The 16,907-nt window shown below is 39.1% G+C and overlaps 1 protein-coding gene across 4 annotated transcripts in view; it reads left to right on the top strand.

The window, feature by feature from the left end:
- Positions 1-5,270: 5,270 nt before the first annotated feature.
- LOC144002532 (matrix metalloproteinase-17-like) overlaps positions 5,271-16,907 on the top strand; it is a 44,698-nt gene continuing 33,061 nt past the window's right edge. For all 4 annotated transcript variants that reach the window (XR_013278762.1, XM_077497843.1, XM_077497842.1 and 1 more), the window contains exon 1: positions 5,271-5,755. Coding sequence is in view for 3 of the 4 variants with exons in the window: in XM_077497843.1 (XP_077353969.1) it covers positions 5,594-5,755 (162 nt within the window). In the remaining variant the exon portion in view is untranslated. The remainder of the gene's footprint in view (positions 5,756-16,907) is intronic.

The following is a 16,907-nucleotide window of genomic DNA, read 5'->3' as shown; positions in this document are numbered from 1 at the left end:
TGCTAGCATGGCAATTTTAGTACAACAAAGACAGGGAAAAAGCAAAACAATGTTTTTTTTTTTGTTTTTTTAAATCCGCTTCACATTCATATTACAGTAGAAGTGATCCATCCTCCAAATTCATGTTATAGAGGCAATTTCAGAGGTTACATTAACCCAGTGCTTCTCAAATAGTGGGGCGGGCCCCCTCCTGGGGGGCGCGGGGCTCCATCAAGGGGGGCGCGTATGACCTCGGGGAACATGCTTTTTTTAAATTGATTTTTTTTACTGTCCTGGAATAACATGCAATTTCACCTCCACTACATTAGGGGGCAGTGGCGTTCCCATGATAGGGAGCATTCGCTCGGTAGTGTAGGGTTTTTTTTTTTGTTTTTTTTTTGTTTTTTTTTTATATTGTGCTCCTGAGTTAATGTTGGTGATCAGTTTGAATGCATTATTATTTATTGATTTTATATATTATATAATATATATATATATATATATATACATACATATATATATATATATATATATATATATATATATATATATATATATATATATATATATATATATATATATATATATATATATATTATTGATTTTATATAATTTTATTTTTCCGTATCATATGGTTTGACATGGTCAGTCAAAAAATGTTTATAGTTTAATTAAGGATTTAATTTTATTTTTGAATTTCAGATACACTTTAAATATTTTCTGTTACAGTTAATAAAGCTATTCTTTGTTGTAAGTTGGTCCATATTTATTTCGTTTTTTATTCTCTTATACGATAATACGGATACAGTGTTATGCAGAGGTGTGCTTATAACAATTTTATAGACAAATGATACTATTTATAGTAGGTTTGCGAAACTGTACACAATACTGTATAATGAGTACACTACTTGTCTGCAATTCAGCTAATTGTATGTACGTCCTAAGATGTTGTTATGTAGTGAAATGTGCAATATACATAACCAGCCTTTGAATTATCCATAAATATTTGTTCTACTTGCACGGAGCTGCTGTAGCTTCTAATGTGTGTACTCGTTAGATGCTATTTAACTCAAAGGTGACTAACTGATGCCCGTTTTAATTGAAAGTCACTTCACTCGTGATAGTTTCATTAAAATGAATTGCAATCATCCGGAACATGTTGTTTGACATTCCTGTTTGCACATCCTGAAAAGGTATAAAGATACCGTTGAATGCAATTATGATTGTGGTCCAGTATTTTGTGACTGTGATGATGCTTTTTTTATGCAACAGTTATGTTCCATATAATGGTGACAAACTTTCAATTAGCCTGCATTCATTGGAAAAGCTGCAGCAGTTCAAGCATCCGTGACCTAGAAAGCATTGCAGTGAGTCCTAAACAACAGTCATGGTAATTGCAATATTAAACCCACTGGTTTGAGGTCAATGGAAAAATCAATGAAACAACCACTCATGCTCACATTCACACCTATGGACTATTTACAGTCTACAAATAAGCTGAGCTAACATGCCCGTTGTTAAAATGTGGGAGGAAGCCCAAAGCCTACAAATACAAAGAAACTGTAGGCTATACTGAACTCCTTTCACCAAGAAATCATTGCCACTATCATTATACAGTACCAAAACACTTCAACGCTAATGTTTTTCTTCTCAGAGAACCTCTTGACCTCAACTTCTGATTTAGCACTCTCCGGTTTCTTCGGTACATGGCCATGTTGCTTTCTCGCTGGCTTTCAAAACCAACTTCATTTCTGTAATTTCATTTGTGACATAAGACACATCATTCTTTGTCTCTTTCTACCACCTTGTCGTCTTTCAGAAATCTGTCCATTTCTTCTCATTCCTTTTGCGTAGTGTCTTATCGCTACGTTTGGCTACACTATTGATTTTCTCTTCTCTCCTAGCAATAGTCTGTCTTCTTTTTCTACTTCGAATTCAAAGTCACCGGAGATGTGTTCTGTTCAGTCCTTTGAGTCTATTCAGTCCCTTGGGGGATCATGTAATGGCTGTGCTGTGGTTTGGGGACAGAAGGCTCCCAGGTCCTTCCTCAGAACAGTGGGTGTCCAGTGTACGTTCTGGAATGTTTTGGGGGTCTGGGAAAATCTCATTAGCAGTCTTTTTTTTTTTTTTATATCGTTAACATTTATCTTCAGACTGTAGTGCACTGGGCCATTCTTGTTAATATATCTTATGATGAGAGCAACAAGGTAGATTCACCTAAATTCAAATGGATTTAACACCTTGCTATAGGACGCAGATGATTAAAAAGGATTCTTTAGAAGTCTGTCTTTGATCCTTTTTTTTTTTTCCATTCCTGACAGTCATAGGATCAGAGGAAACTGTGGGCCTTCAAATGTGGATGATTTCTGGTTTGAGAAGACTCAGGGTCCCCCAGGGTCCTCTTCAGTGAGAGAGGGGTTGGTATCCTGAAGAAGCAGTTCTGGCCAAATTACACCAAGGTCCACTCTGATCTTAGAGTGTGTGGAGTTTTCTGAGCTAGCGACCACAGGACGTGGACTTACTGCACTCGGTTTGTCTTGTGTGGTACTTTTATACCGAGGACTAAGGCAGTTTGTCGCAGGCACCTGTGGGGAATAGACCGTCAAATGACCAAACTGAATCTGTCTTTGGAGCAATTCCCTGCTGTCAGAGTGTTGAGTTGCAGTGTTTGACAAAAAGTGAAGGCTCATCTTGAAAGTGTGCCTGTTTTATGAACAAAGAGTTCAGCTGATGAGAAGTGATCATAATATGTGGCCATTACAAAGGACTGGTTGTGATCTTGTGGGGAAAAAAAAAAGTCCGTTGTTTTTGTAATTGATCTATTGTGTGACTTTCTTTGGCATTTATTGCTTTTGGCTTAATTCCATAGTTCATATCCAGTTCCCGGTCTCGCTTCGTCAAATTTCTTCTGAAACTGTACCTTTACTTCCATCCTAAACTTGGCAATTTCAATGTCTTCGAGACACTGCGGATATACATTGATTTCATTCTGAGTGTGTGTTTCTTTTCCCAGTTTGGACTGGGAGAAATGTTCGTCCTCACTGCCATGATCATATTCCTTTTCAATCATTTTCATCTTCTCTGCATGTGACTCACCACCATTTATGATGCTGGCTACCTGGCTACGCATCATGGTAAAGACGCGGTGTGAATCTGCACTACATGTGTCAGAAGTGTCATTAAAACCCTTGACTATTGTTGTCTTCATCCATAAGCAGAGATCTGGAAAGCGATGAGTGGGGACTGATTTCAAGAAGCTGAAGAATGTCTTCTTTCTCAAAAATCTTCACTGTGCACTGTGTTATTTTCAGAACAGAACACAAAAAAGGTGTAGTTATATCCTGAGCTGTGAAGATGATTTGCAACCATACTGTTAAGCTAACACCAAATTAAAGCACGATTTCAAAGGCACAGACTGAGGAGCTGGTTCACTTGAAAATGGTTGTGGTTTTAGATCCTTAAGTTGAGTGCGCATTTGGGTTTGGAGCATTTGCTGCACCCTCTTATCCTTTAATCTTTTAAACAGTCTGTCCTTCAGCTCACTGGAAGATACAGCATCCTTCCTGGTTGACAACATTATTATTGACAGGTGTGATGGGTCCCCAAGTTATGCCTTTTGGTATTAAAACGTCAACCAAAATGTTTTAGATTAAAAATGTTAACAGGAACAAGCTCAGCAACCTTCCAAGTGCTTTGTTCAGTGACCTCAAAGAGCTTAATCGTGAAGTGCATCACAATGTCCAACTTCAACTCAATTTGATGCCACACTGGCTATAAGGTGCATGACTATCATTGCCATGGTGACCCTGGATTGTATTCTTAAGTTGCCTATGATAAGTCCTTTTGATCAATGAGTTGACTATTCTTCACTTCTTTTGGTTTAGAGTCTCAAACAAGAGAATTTTTGAGTGTGCCTTTGGTAACTATAATTTGTTGTATTTATTACAAAATACGTAAAAAAATAAATAAAAATAAAAATTATCTTAACAGGAACACATTGGCAATATAAACCTTTATTTCCTATGTGTGACATCACCGTAAAGCTTCCAGCCAATCCTGTCGCGTAACGTAATGCATCCGGCAAAGGACCCCGAGCCAATTTGACTACCCAAGCACGTACCTACAAGCGTTGCTGTGTCTGAATATGCACCCTACTCCCTGCCCTCCTGAGGGGTCACGCCATTTTGTAGTGGGGTCCGTATATTCAGGGAATGAAATGTAGGGCACTCAATCTTACCCACAATGCACTCTGAAAAGTAGCGAACATCGATGCTGCACTTTGGATCGTTGTAATTTGATGTGTGAGGATTATTTTGATTTCAAATTGTGATTGTTTACTGTAACAATCAGCCTGGTTTGTATGCTAGTCACAGGTAAAAGCAATACAAAATGCTGTTTGTTTTCACAGTGTAAAGCAGGGGTGCGTAAGTCGGGTCCTCGAGAGCCCCACCCTATCCAGCCTGTTTTCCATGTTTCTCTCCACCAGCACACCTGATTCATGATTAGGATCATTATCAGGCTTGTGCAACGCTCGCCGATGATCTGATCATGATATTCAGCTGCGTTGAAGGAGGGAGACATGGAAAAGAGGCTGGATAGGGGCTCTCGAGCACTGCACTTGGGGCACCACTGGTGTAAAGGAAGCATTTGCATTGTTTTGAGTTGCGGAAATATCAGAAATGCCCGGATATTCGGAATTGTCAACATACAGTCGTCAGCGAAATGGGAGTTTGGATAATGATGGCTGCGTGTAAAAAGGCCATTACAAAGAAATGGCTCAGCCCTGGACCCCCGACACTTGAGGACTGGTTCAAAACAGTGGGCCTGATATATTGATATTTAGGATGATTCCAGAGCCCTTGTTATGTCTTTTCATTTTATTTTATTATATTGTATTTATTTATTTATTTTGCGTATGTTTTGTTTTGTTCTTAATGATTGTTATATTTGAAAACTGTTGAGGAAAAATAAAGTATAAAAAAAAAAGAAAGAAAGAAAGAAATGGGAGTTTGATTCCGGTGACGGGTGAAAACCCAAAATGTAGGTGCATAGTTTTAAGTATAGTAGTAGATAACTTTTCTCATTATGAAACATGTTATTTTTTGCTGGTGTTGTATGGGGTTTGGAGCTGATTAATGGCATTTCCATTCTTTTCAATGGAGAGATATGAGTTGAGAGAACATTTTGTTGCTGTTTTTATTTTTTTATTTTATTTTTTTAACTCACAACAATCTCAAGACAAGACACACCCCACGCCCGCCACTCCCCCTTTCTCCTCTTCCTCTCCTGTCTTCAATCCAACCTCTCTCCAGTCCACTCGTGTGACTTACGCGCGTGTGTGAGGCATAAAAAGCCCACGCAGTGCAGCTGCTTCCATTTCTCAGTGCGAGAGCGGGAAGCTCGTGTCACTTGCTGCTTGGGAGACGGAAGCACCGGCTGGGCACAACTCTCGTGACGGCCACTTCGCTCGTCTTTACCCGCCAAGCAAACTTCTTCAGCCACCTGTTTTCATGTGTTTTACGTGTTTACGCTCCACAGTGAGGTAGCCTGTGAGGTTTTACTTGTTTTCATTTTTTTTTCTCTCCGCGTGGCGGACCAGAGTCCCGCACCGTGGATGCCGCTTTTCGAACCCCGCGGGACCAACCTGGCTCCGGTTGTTTCCGAGTGGACGACGAGGAATATACGCGCGGAGATGCTGTTCCTGGTGCCCCTTCTGTGGCTTCTGCCTCTGAGCCGAGCGGCTCCCCCGCAGACCGTGCGAGAGGACACAGGGGTGGTAAGAAGTTTGTCCCTCTTTTTGACGTCCAAGTGGATTCGTAGGCTGCTGCTTTGTTTTTGGTTGGATGTTAGGTGACACAAAGCTCTGAATATTAAGCAGTCAGGTCGGATGTGATGACTAGAGAGGAGGAATCAAAGGGCACTCCAAAGCAGTGATGGAGAGCCGTGATATGAGGTCGAGCAATAAATAAGGCAGGCTCGCAGTAAATACACACAAGATGTCTTCGCCTTGGCTGTCACACAGCCTGCTGACATGAAATGAGGCTCGCTTCCAGCTCTGTGACAGGGCGAGACAATGCGACTTTATTGGATATGTCATTTTCTCCCAGTCATGCAACGGAAATGTGTCACGACAACCTTTTTTTGTTTTTGTTTTGTTTTTTCGTTTTTTTGTGGCCCCACATGAATTCAAACTATATCCTATATGACTTTGTTTTGGTCATGTTTTAATAGTGATGGTGAGACTGGAGTGAGTATAGTAATGTTAATGTATGTGGATTTGTGAGTGCTTTAAATATGCCAAAAACGCTAGCCGTCAAAAAGTTTGGATTTAAAATCATGACTAGAGAAATACTGAAAAAACCCCCACTAAGATTAAAGTGTAGAACACTTATAGGATAATTGTGCATTTTGTAGACATAAATTTACTATGTGAGAATTTTTATTTATTTATTTTTAAGCTCCGGTGGCATATTGGTAAATGCCTCACGTTCCTGAGGTTGAGAGTTCAAATCTCTTGCTGTCCTGTGTGGAGTTTGCAGATTGTCCTCGTGCTTTATGTGGCTTTCTTCAGGTAGTCTGTCTGCCTCCCACATTCCAAAAGCATGCTTCTATGTTTGGATGAAGACTCAAAATTGTTTTTCAGTGTGAGTGTTTTTGTTTTTTTGTCTTTATCTCTCCTCCGATTGGCTGGTCACCAGTCCAGGGCGTAGACTGCCTTTTGTCGGTCAGTTAGGAATCGGATAGGCTCTAGCTCACATGCAAGTGTTAGGATAGGTGCCATTGAAAATGATGCATTGGTGGATTTTCTTGATTAAAATGTGTATATTTTCAAGATAAAAGTAATTTTATGATAATGAAGTATGCACATATGCTGGTTGTGTAAATTGTATCAAAGAAACTGACAATCCAAAGTGTTTTACATACTGTACAAATACTGTCATGACTTTACTAATGCATTAGAGATGGACTGCCATTTGTTTTGACTTGCATGGAAATGCAGGTTACTCCATTGGAACAGCACGCCACGTAATGCATTCCATTTTGCCTCCATTACTTCGGGACATGATTTGCCAACAACTATTTAATGGATTAGTATTCCCACTCCAATCTAGCACTTATCAGAAAAACACAATGTTTGACTACTTCTGCAAAAAGATATTGACAGAGAAAGGATAATGGGCATTTATGCCATTAAGTTCACGCTATTGTAGCTGCACAGAATTGTTGTTTTGAAATTCTAATTCCCACTGCATTGGAAAGTCAGAGCTAATTATTTAGGTGCGTACACTTAATAGACTGACGGCCAACCACAACCTGTGCTCACACTGTACGTTAGTGTTCTTCCACTTTAGTCATGCACGTGTCAGTCATGCCCTTTCAACAGTTGATGCAAACAAATAAAGAAGACTAGACCATCTAAGGAACACTAGAACTTTCAAACATGATTCCAACATGCTTTTCATCCACTTTACGCAGATGCAGCTGGGGATAAAGGCTCAGGGTTTGGTAAATGTCGTTACTGTGCTTCCACTGTGAGATTATTGTCTCTGCTGGGAAAAAAATTGAAAATCCCATAAATCTATGCAGGGGCTCCGTTGTTATTCTGTACGCTACACGACTAACTGCTCTACCTAAAAGGGTGGATGTGGAGCAAGGCACACCAAAATTTATTGTATATAGTAGGGGTGTGAATTGCCTCGTACCTGACGATTCGATTCGTATCACGATTCACAGGTCACGATTCGATACCGATTAATCCCGATACGAATTTATAAGTCGATTGTTGCGATTTTTTTTCATTCAAATTTAGAAAATACTAATCAGTAAGCTTGTAGAGTGTAAGATTTATATGAAAATGTATTATTTATTTATCTGAAATTTCAGTCTTATAGAGGTTGTAATCTGTTTCATGTTTAAACAGCATTAAAATAAAATATTAAGGCTTAATGTTCCGTTCATATAACATTCTTCCATGCTTAAGGTGTGAATCCTAAAAAAAAAAAAAAAAAAAAAAAAAAAAAAAATCGATTTTGCCTATTATTGAATCGATTCGAGAATCGCGCGATGTAGTATCGCGATATATCGCCGAATCGATTTTTTTTTTAACACCCCTAGTATATAGTATACTCTGGTGCTAGCTAAGCAGATTGCACTGTCATCTTTAAAGTGGCTTGGGGGCATATTTGTATTGTTTTCTTAGCTGTACTGTATTAACAAGTGTTGTATCGTCCATTCACCTCTTCTTTGGCGTTTCAGCAAAGCAACAGCATTCATATACAATATCTGAGTTAATTGCCATTTCTAATTAGAGTCAGGTGATAAGTTTAATGAGGAGACAAAATATTACGGATTGAACTGCTGCTGACATCATACTTTTCATAGTAATAGCTTTTGTAGCAGATGCTTTTGTCTCCCATAACAAATTCATGCCTCAAGCCACTAGAACATTCGCCCAGACGCGCTTAAGCATCTGGGTCTTTAGTGTCCCTCCGGTCTCCATCTTTTGTTCCGCCTCCAAACAAATTTGATTACGGACATTGTGTGGGCTCTTTTGCATTGTTTCCAATTCCCAGGGAACTTCTGCCTGGTAATTTAGAGATCTTTGCAGACTTGGCAGAGGCAAGCACAACCGTGTGCAATTTAGTTGGAGGGCAGTGGGTTCACTGGACCCGGAATTTTCTTTTGAATTGTTGGACCGCTCCCACTAACTTCATGTGGACATGTCCTTCCTTTTTTTCCCCATCGTTTGAAGGCAGTCACAGCAGTGTGTCAAATACAAATGTCGTCAGTAGTCATGATGAGAATACATTACGTCAGAGGGTTTATCATTTTATGAGTCATGCAAAAATTGAATTGTGTAAGTCAAGCCACGTCTGCCTTACTGTTAAAAGGTTTGGCTTCCGAATCTCATATTTGGCCTTCTTTGGTCTTGTTTGTTTGGGTTTTTCCTCCCACATTTCATAAACAGCTGCTGGGTTAATGTATGACTTAAACGTTTCACTCGTGTCATGTGATTGTTTGCTTATCTGTGCCTTGACTAATCTGGATGGATGGATGGATGGATGGGTCAATTGGAGAGGGTGGACTTAGTTCAACAAAGGCAATGTGTAAATAACAATAGGGGGATTTTATGAGCCAGATGGGCCACAGACACCATCCCTTCATACCAGTGACCTTTTTAATTGATTGACGTTTAAAAAATAAAATAAAAAATCGGCTCCTCCCCACTGATCAAGCAAGGCTCAGCTGTTGGGAGCAGGTGGATCCAATTTTTCATCTGGCTTTTAAGTGGGGTTCCTTTATCTCGGCCCACTGGTGCTCATAACTGTTGTCCATTTGGGACACGGTCCACAAAAAACTACCCACTCGTAGAAGCGTGTCGTCCTCCACCTCTTCTTAACACTCGTTCCGAACGCACCCCACTATTTTGCTGCATCACTTCGTTCTTAGTGGAGCTAGTGCGCTGCTGCGTCGTCTTTGAAACTAATTAGCTGAACCACAAACTTTAAGCACAGCTCTGAGCCATGCATGCTTTGCTCTTATCTAGTGCACCGCTCAGAAGTGTTTGTAATTCTTGTGTTTGGGGGGATTTCAACATAAAAGACATTATATAATCTTAACTTGAGTTCATCTTATCAATTTCAAGATGTTTCTTTTTGATGCTTTTTTTATGCTGAGTTCCGTGGCGTACTGTATTGATCAGCTACAGACAAAAAAAAAAAAAAAAAAAAAAAGAGCTTTATGGCTTTATTAAATAACCAGGAACACGTGGTTTAATGTGTGTAGTTCTGCTGGTTTTACATGAAGCTGCGTCAAGCGGTGATCTACTTTATCATGCAATTTCTGGTCTCTCCATCTGGTCTCATGTCCACTGACTTGCAGGAACATGGTGAGCCCTCCCACGGGTCTCCTGTAACATGTCTTCCCAGAACTTGCGCCAGTGCCTCTCATTAGCTTTGCTGTTCGTGACCATCCAATTTCAAAAGAATCACATTCTGCCAACCCACTAGCCCTGTATTCTCCTGCTTTAATTCCTTGAGGTTAGTTCTTCCATTCGTGGCTTCCTTATACCAACACATTGCAAGTCTTCTGATTACAGGCAAAAGAATGGAATAAGTTTAAAGAAAAAAAAAGTAGATGATGTGAAAGTACGGAGAAACTTCAACGGCCACACAGTATCAAGAAAATAATTAGCCATTCAGAATGTACCAATTACTTTCTTGTGTTGCTGGAAAATAGTCCAATTAAAATGTTAGGTATGCTGTCAGACCGACAGAGCAAGTATTTCAAAACGTTATTGTTTCGTAGTTGAAACAAAATGGTAAAAAGTGATGTTTAATGCAAGAAATTAAAGGATGAGTTTGTGTTGTTAAAACTGCTAGCAAGATTTAATTGTAGCCTCACATCACAAATCATTTCCTCTAAATTTCTGTCCAAAGCCTCTAATGTACAAGTGTGATTAACAAACATGACTAATCATAATGACATGTGATTATGAAAGTTTGCTGTGTTAACAAATAGTCACAGAGAACGCATATCTTCACCACATAGCAGCGCTAGCAATACAAACTAACATTGTCACTAATCACTAATTATCATTAATGCTTTATAAATACCAAAACTATTTCTAATACTTTAATGCTAATTAAGCCAATAAGGTTGATACAAACCACTAATGGTTGCTCATTGTTCAGTCAAAAAAAAAGACAAAAACGCACACAAGCTAACGTTGGCATAGCTTGTTGTCGTCTGTTGTCTTGCTGTCTTTAATCTCCTAGTGAAAAAAATTTGTCTCTTTACCATCGCCAAGAGACATATGTTAACACATAAATGCGGGAAACCCTTATTCTCCTTCATTCTGGTAATGTGCTAATGTGTCTTGTGATGAGTTTAATGTAGTGTGGTTCACCCACTTACTTTGAAGTCTAAAAGTGAAAGGCCTCAACCATGGCTCATGGAGCTGAGTACAGTTGGGGCTGTAAATATGACTTGTATTTTAAATAGTGTATACTGTATTGGAAAATGCCCAGAGAAAACTAATCAATACATAACATACTCGTGAAATGCATTCTTCTGAACAATGAGGACACTTTTCCTCTCCAGACATGCTTCTCGCCAAGCTGTGTGACCTTTCAGTGTGGTCCTGCGCTATGGGCTGCTTAATGAGAACACTAGTGTTGGAAACGTCTCAGTCACAGCTTCTCATTGTGCACTGATTGACAGTAATGACTGACAGTTTAGCGTGTAACATGCATAAAATTCACATTTTCCGACGAAGAGTGCAGAGGACACAAAACAGTCACGAAACACGCTGCTCCTCGCCACAGCTTTGTTAAGTGTGAAAGTACCGTAGGGGCTTGTGGGGGGTTTTATGAGATTGGCGGAGTTTACCATATCTTAAGAGGATAATTCGACAAGGATCTGATGTTTAACTGGCTGCCATTGGAGCGTGGCAGCTGCAGCCTTTTGTGCGTGATATTTTCAACTGAATAGAAATAGCTTCTTTTGGATTGGTTGTTAAAATTGTTTCGGGTATCGGATTCTAAGTAGGGACACGTTGCATGATGAATGTAAATGTTTTAAGAATGAATGATTTCTTTAAATGTATTGCTGTAACATTAAAATGGCAATATAGCAAAAATAATTGATCATGAAGACTTAAGAACAACATAACATTAGCTAAAAGGGAAGTTGAGATCTCCCATGTGTCAACTCTTCAGGGCGGCAATATTCTGATCAGTCCAACACTAACAGAGAAACAGGACATTCATTCTCCCATCATTTAACATATTTCAAATAAATTGATGGTTACTTTCCTCACGCAGTTCAGAATCACTGGCAAACAGTATCCATTTAATATGCGAGTTATACTGAATCTTTCTGGGTTGTTTTACCAGCACTGTGATAACAACTCCTTATGGAATAGGGCTATTCCCAAATCAACCTAATTTCAAAGTAAAAGTCAGAATAGAAGTGTCTTTTTAGTCACAAAGTGGTTTGGACCCTGACTATTTTCTTTTGATATTACAATTCTGTTGCATTTTAATGTTGTGATGAGATTGGGGCATCTCCTTCGGAACTGAGGATCACGCAAAAGCTATTCCATGGCGGATTTATTGCACGAGTTTAGCCACTATAGAGCGGCCTGTATAGGAAACCTCAAATCAACTCCATGTGGACAGTTCTATTTTAACCACTGTCGCGCCGCCCCACTTTCTTTTTGACCAGATCAAAGTTTGGCTTTGTTGCTGCTTTTCAAACGATTGACCAGATCGTATAATTACAGCGGTTTTTGGCGTTTGTGCTGGCTTCAGTGCGGACGCCCAAAATAATCTATAGCTTTGCCATCTGAGCTGCCAATAGCCTGCTTTAATAACATGATCAAGAAAACCCGAAAGGAATAGTAGCACGGCTCTCAAATTGCTTGCAGAAACTGGCAGAGTTATAATAATTGGTTTGGTTGTGTGCAAAAACATTACTTTGTTTTTTTTTCATGTGTCTTTGATATTAGCTCACATGTATGTTTGACTGGGAGCTGCCAGATGATCCCAGATGGTCATTCCTGAACAAGTCACAGTTGCACGGATAAGGGAAAAGAGAAGAGTGGTGAGGACGTTTGTATTTGTGGCGTCCGTGTCAAAATAGTTTTGAATCCTATTTCTCGGAAATGTGAAATGAAGGCACAGAGGATGTCCATAAAAGACCGAGTGGGCGGCAGAGAATAAGTTTCAATGGCCAGTGGCCTCAAAGCCTGCTTGCTTCAATTTGATGAAGTATACACTTCTCAACATAAATGTGTATGTACGTTCCAATAGATTTTGGTCTGAAGCAGGAGCCCAGAATGTTCATGAAGCACTTCGCTCCCTTTCTTGATTTACAACCGTGCGCACTAAAGACATGAATTGATAGTTTACACAGGTTAGCAAAGTTACCATGTCAGTAGACATGTTTACTTGACTGTATTTAGATTTGCTAGACTGACTGACTTGACGTGCTCGTATTCCTCAACAAGAACTCATGAGCGGTAACTTATTGCAAGACTGCAAAAGTTCTAAAAATAAATCCAAACACTTTAGACATAAACCTTTGTGCATGTGTGTTCACGTATGTATTTTTGCACATGCGATCGTCAAAGGGTACGTAACAGCTGCTATAATTCCTGAGCTAACACCAGAGGGATGTGGTTCACTGTGAGGTTCACAATGGTAATGTATAGATAGCATTTTGTGGTCGTTGTGAGCCACACATAAATGCCACGATTAAACATTTCATACAGGTTCTGCTAAATTTAGAAACTTTGCAAGTCCCATGAAACACCTTGAAAATTTCAAAATGTTGAATGATGATGAGCTTGACCTGACCCACTTTGAAACCCAACTTGGAAACACTAATTATGACATACATTCCGACATTTTTTATGAATTTTTGACAGTTGACAGCCATATCCTACTTTGAAACCCTAACCCTACAGTGAAAATGTATACCTTGAAACATGTTAAGAAAATTATCTAGTGAAAAGGACATTTGGTTTACTGAGAAAATAGAAAAGATGACCTAAGTAAGTTGGTTCAATTGTTCCCAGTGTATTCAATCTATTTTTCAGAAATACTCTGAGGATTAAGGAGGAAGCTGAAGTTGAAACGATTATTGTTTGACAGACACGCCACTCACATTATGACGGCTAAGAAAATTTTATAAATGAAGAAAGGCGATGCAATTAGCACAACGGTCATGATTGGCGTGATTAAGAGAAGAAGGTTTTGAAATCTGACAGCATGCAGATGCCCAGGTCATCATCTCAGGTTGTTAGAGAAGAAACGGGACGTGGCAAAAAGAAAATGCAGGAAAGCTTATGACTCAGAGACCGAGCATTCGCTGAACTTCATATACAAGACCACATTCCACGTATAAAATGTTACCACAAACACATGTTTATGCATTTTCAGCTATATAAAATGAAATGAAAATTAAAGGCAAGGTTTAAAAAAAAAATAAAAAATACCAACAACAAAAAAAGGAATGGAACTACCAGCAGCCGATGTCAAAATGTCCTAAAAAACAAATTTAATTGGAGGCCTTTGAAATAAACTACTCTCCATTACTGCTGTCCTTAACAGCTGTTGATATAGGATAGAATGAAATAGTTTCTTTTTGTCACGTGCATAAACGCATGCAAACTTAATGAATTGGTTATTTTTTCTGATTAAATGTCGAGGAGATGCCATTCAGAACCACCGCATGAAGGCGGTATGTCAGAGTGAGCACATTTATCAGAACCTTCCACATCCTTTTCACCAAATCAGACTGGTGTCTCATTATATGCGCTCCGTTACTTCAGCACAGCCAAATAGCTCCTGGAGTGAAGCGACTGCCTGCTTCGGCAAAAGATGGCGCTTCATTCGGCACACAACATGCACTGAGCTGAAATCTCAACTAATGGATGCTTTGGAGTCCATCCTCTTCTGTTCCAGTTCACTGCGTATGGTCCAATTAATTCTCATTGATCCTAATGACCAATAAAGGCTTGGTTGAGATTAAAATGTGATGAGATTTGGGTTCAAGCACTCCTCATGAAAAAGTCTTTTTAGAGAGAGCATTTGATAAATGTAGCTGTCTGCTCAATACGTGTGGAGAGTCGGTTCTATGCATCTTTCTGTTTCAACATTTGTTGTCTCACTCCAAATGAATAAGCGATCTTAAATTTCAATTAATTTGGCTTTAGTAATACAGTCAGGTCTAAACTGTAACATAAGAATATGCCTTGAAAAGTCAATATCGTTAAATCATCGTGTTGTATTGTAATGTTAGTCGTCTTACATACTTACTCCTATTTGTACACTTAAGCCGAGCAGTGTTGAGAATGTAGAAACTAGATCATAAGACGTGCTTAACTGCTTACACAGTGAGATGAAAAGTTTTAGGGAAGTTTCTTTGGCCTGCATTAACCCTCACTCAGCTCAGCAATGTCAATACTCGTTTTAATTACAGACTTCTTCCCAAACTAATCCTTTAACTTGTTAATTCATTTTCCATTCCATAGGAGGGGTGAGCGTTTTCCTTGATTGACTATGGTGAAAATTAACAAGTAAAGACCCTTTCAAATCATTTCAGTGATTTGATTCTAAGTGCATTAAATGTGCTTGATGGTAGTCGCTCGGCTAACTGCTTACAAACACACAACATAACCAGTTGCTCCTCTATTTACGTCCACCAAGAGAGCAGGATTTAGCTAACTTTCTAATTGGCTATGGTTTTGTTTCATGTTACAATCACAGAATTCGTGGAAGAATTTGGGATTGTAAATGCTAAACAGGTTTAAAAGGTACGACCGCATATTCGGGCCATATATAAATATATATTTTTTAGAGGGGGGGGGGGGGGGGGTTATATTCTGCGAAAAAAACTGACACATTTGCGAGAAAAGCTCAAATATTTGCGATATTATAAAGTGGCAAATTTGTGAGGAAAAAAATTGCAGATTTGTGACATTATATAGTGGCAAATTTGTGTGACGATGGCACGACAGCCCTAATACGCCGTCATAAGCAGTGCCTCGTTAAAGTACGAATACTTAATATGATATGGCTCGTCTCTGTGAAAGTAATTACTATGTCAGTTATCCCACCATATCTATTTTGTACTCTTGGGAATTGTTACTTAGTTGGCACAAACATCCGAATAAGCTACGTGTATTTCTCAAAAGTTTGAGTGTTGTTGTTTTTTTGTTTTTGTTTTATTTCATAGCAAATCTGGGAGTTTATTTCTCAAATTTTGAAGTTTTTTTTTCGCACACATTTGCCACTTTATAATGTCAAAAATATTTGAGGTTTGTAATTTTTGTAAATATGTGATTTTTTTTTTTAATTTTTATTTTTTCCACGGAATATTACCCCGGAATATATTTACGTGGCCCTAAACCTAATCCGCCGTCGTAAAGAGGTGTGTCCCAAAGCATCTCATAAGTTGACCACCGGTACACAGTATTTGGCCCATTCTCTTCTACCCTGGTGTAGCTTAGTAACCTTTCGAAGTGTCCGGGATAGCTAGGAACAATGTCAACACTATAATAGACTGGGTGGCTCCACGACCCCCTGAGAGTCATCAAGGTCACAAGGTTAAATTTTTCTGACTGGGTCATTTCCTGTCAGTAAGGATGAACATGAAGGGAGCCAGCAGCTGTGCATCAGGCTTAAACAGGGAGGGATTGTGGGGCCGAGGAGGTCGCATGCATGAAGAGGGACGCTTTACGGACTAGTTGCCGTGGTGACACCATAGCTACGGTACTTGTGTTTGTATGTGAGACAGCCATTTATTAAACTGGTTTGATGTCAGCATCATAACAAAGGCATGAATGTGTGTGTGGTCTAATATAGCTAGCGTGAAAAGAAAAGCCATTATCCAAGGGATTTATTTATTTATTTTCTGGTTGGCCTTTCAAGTTTTATTTAAAGTTGAATAGATACTAAATTTTGAAATAATAGTGATTACTTTTTCCATAATCTGCCAGCAAAAAAATTACACAGGTAAAATAAACTCTAAAGTACAATATGTACCTTCATTATAGTACTTTTTTTACATGAATAAAGAAGAAAACTTCTCTGTTCAGAACACATTCAAGGATAAAGTACCACTTTATGTTGACCTGTGACTCCCCCGCTATGGTAAGCGTAAATTAAGGGCTCACTTGACGTTTCCTCTCAACACCACCCGCAGATTCCCACTAACTCACTGAAATTGCTTTTTCCCCGTTGCATAGATTTCCAGGGTCTAATAACTTTGGCAATCATTAGACCTTTTCATCACCAGCCTGCTATCGAGCTATTTAGAGGACAATCCAACGTTTGGATGCAGTTCCTCAGAAATGAATAAAAAATGTGAGGAAAAAATGATCAAAATCGCATTCAAAGAAGTATATATCATCGCTTGCT

This window comes from Festucalex cinctus, chromosome 15 (genome assembly GCF_051991245.1).
Source record: "Festucalex cinctus isolate MCC-2025b chromosome 15, RoL_Fcin_1.0, whole genome shotgun sequence".
In the NCBI taxonomy this organism is placed as follows: domain Eukaryota; kingdom Metazoa; phylum Chordata; class Actinopteri; order Syngnathiformes; family Syngnathidae; genus Festucalex; species Festucalex cinctus.
Note: the sequence above shows the minus strand (reverse complement) of the source record. Positions and strands in the feature narration are given on the sequence as shown.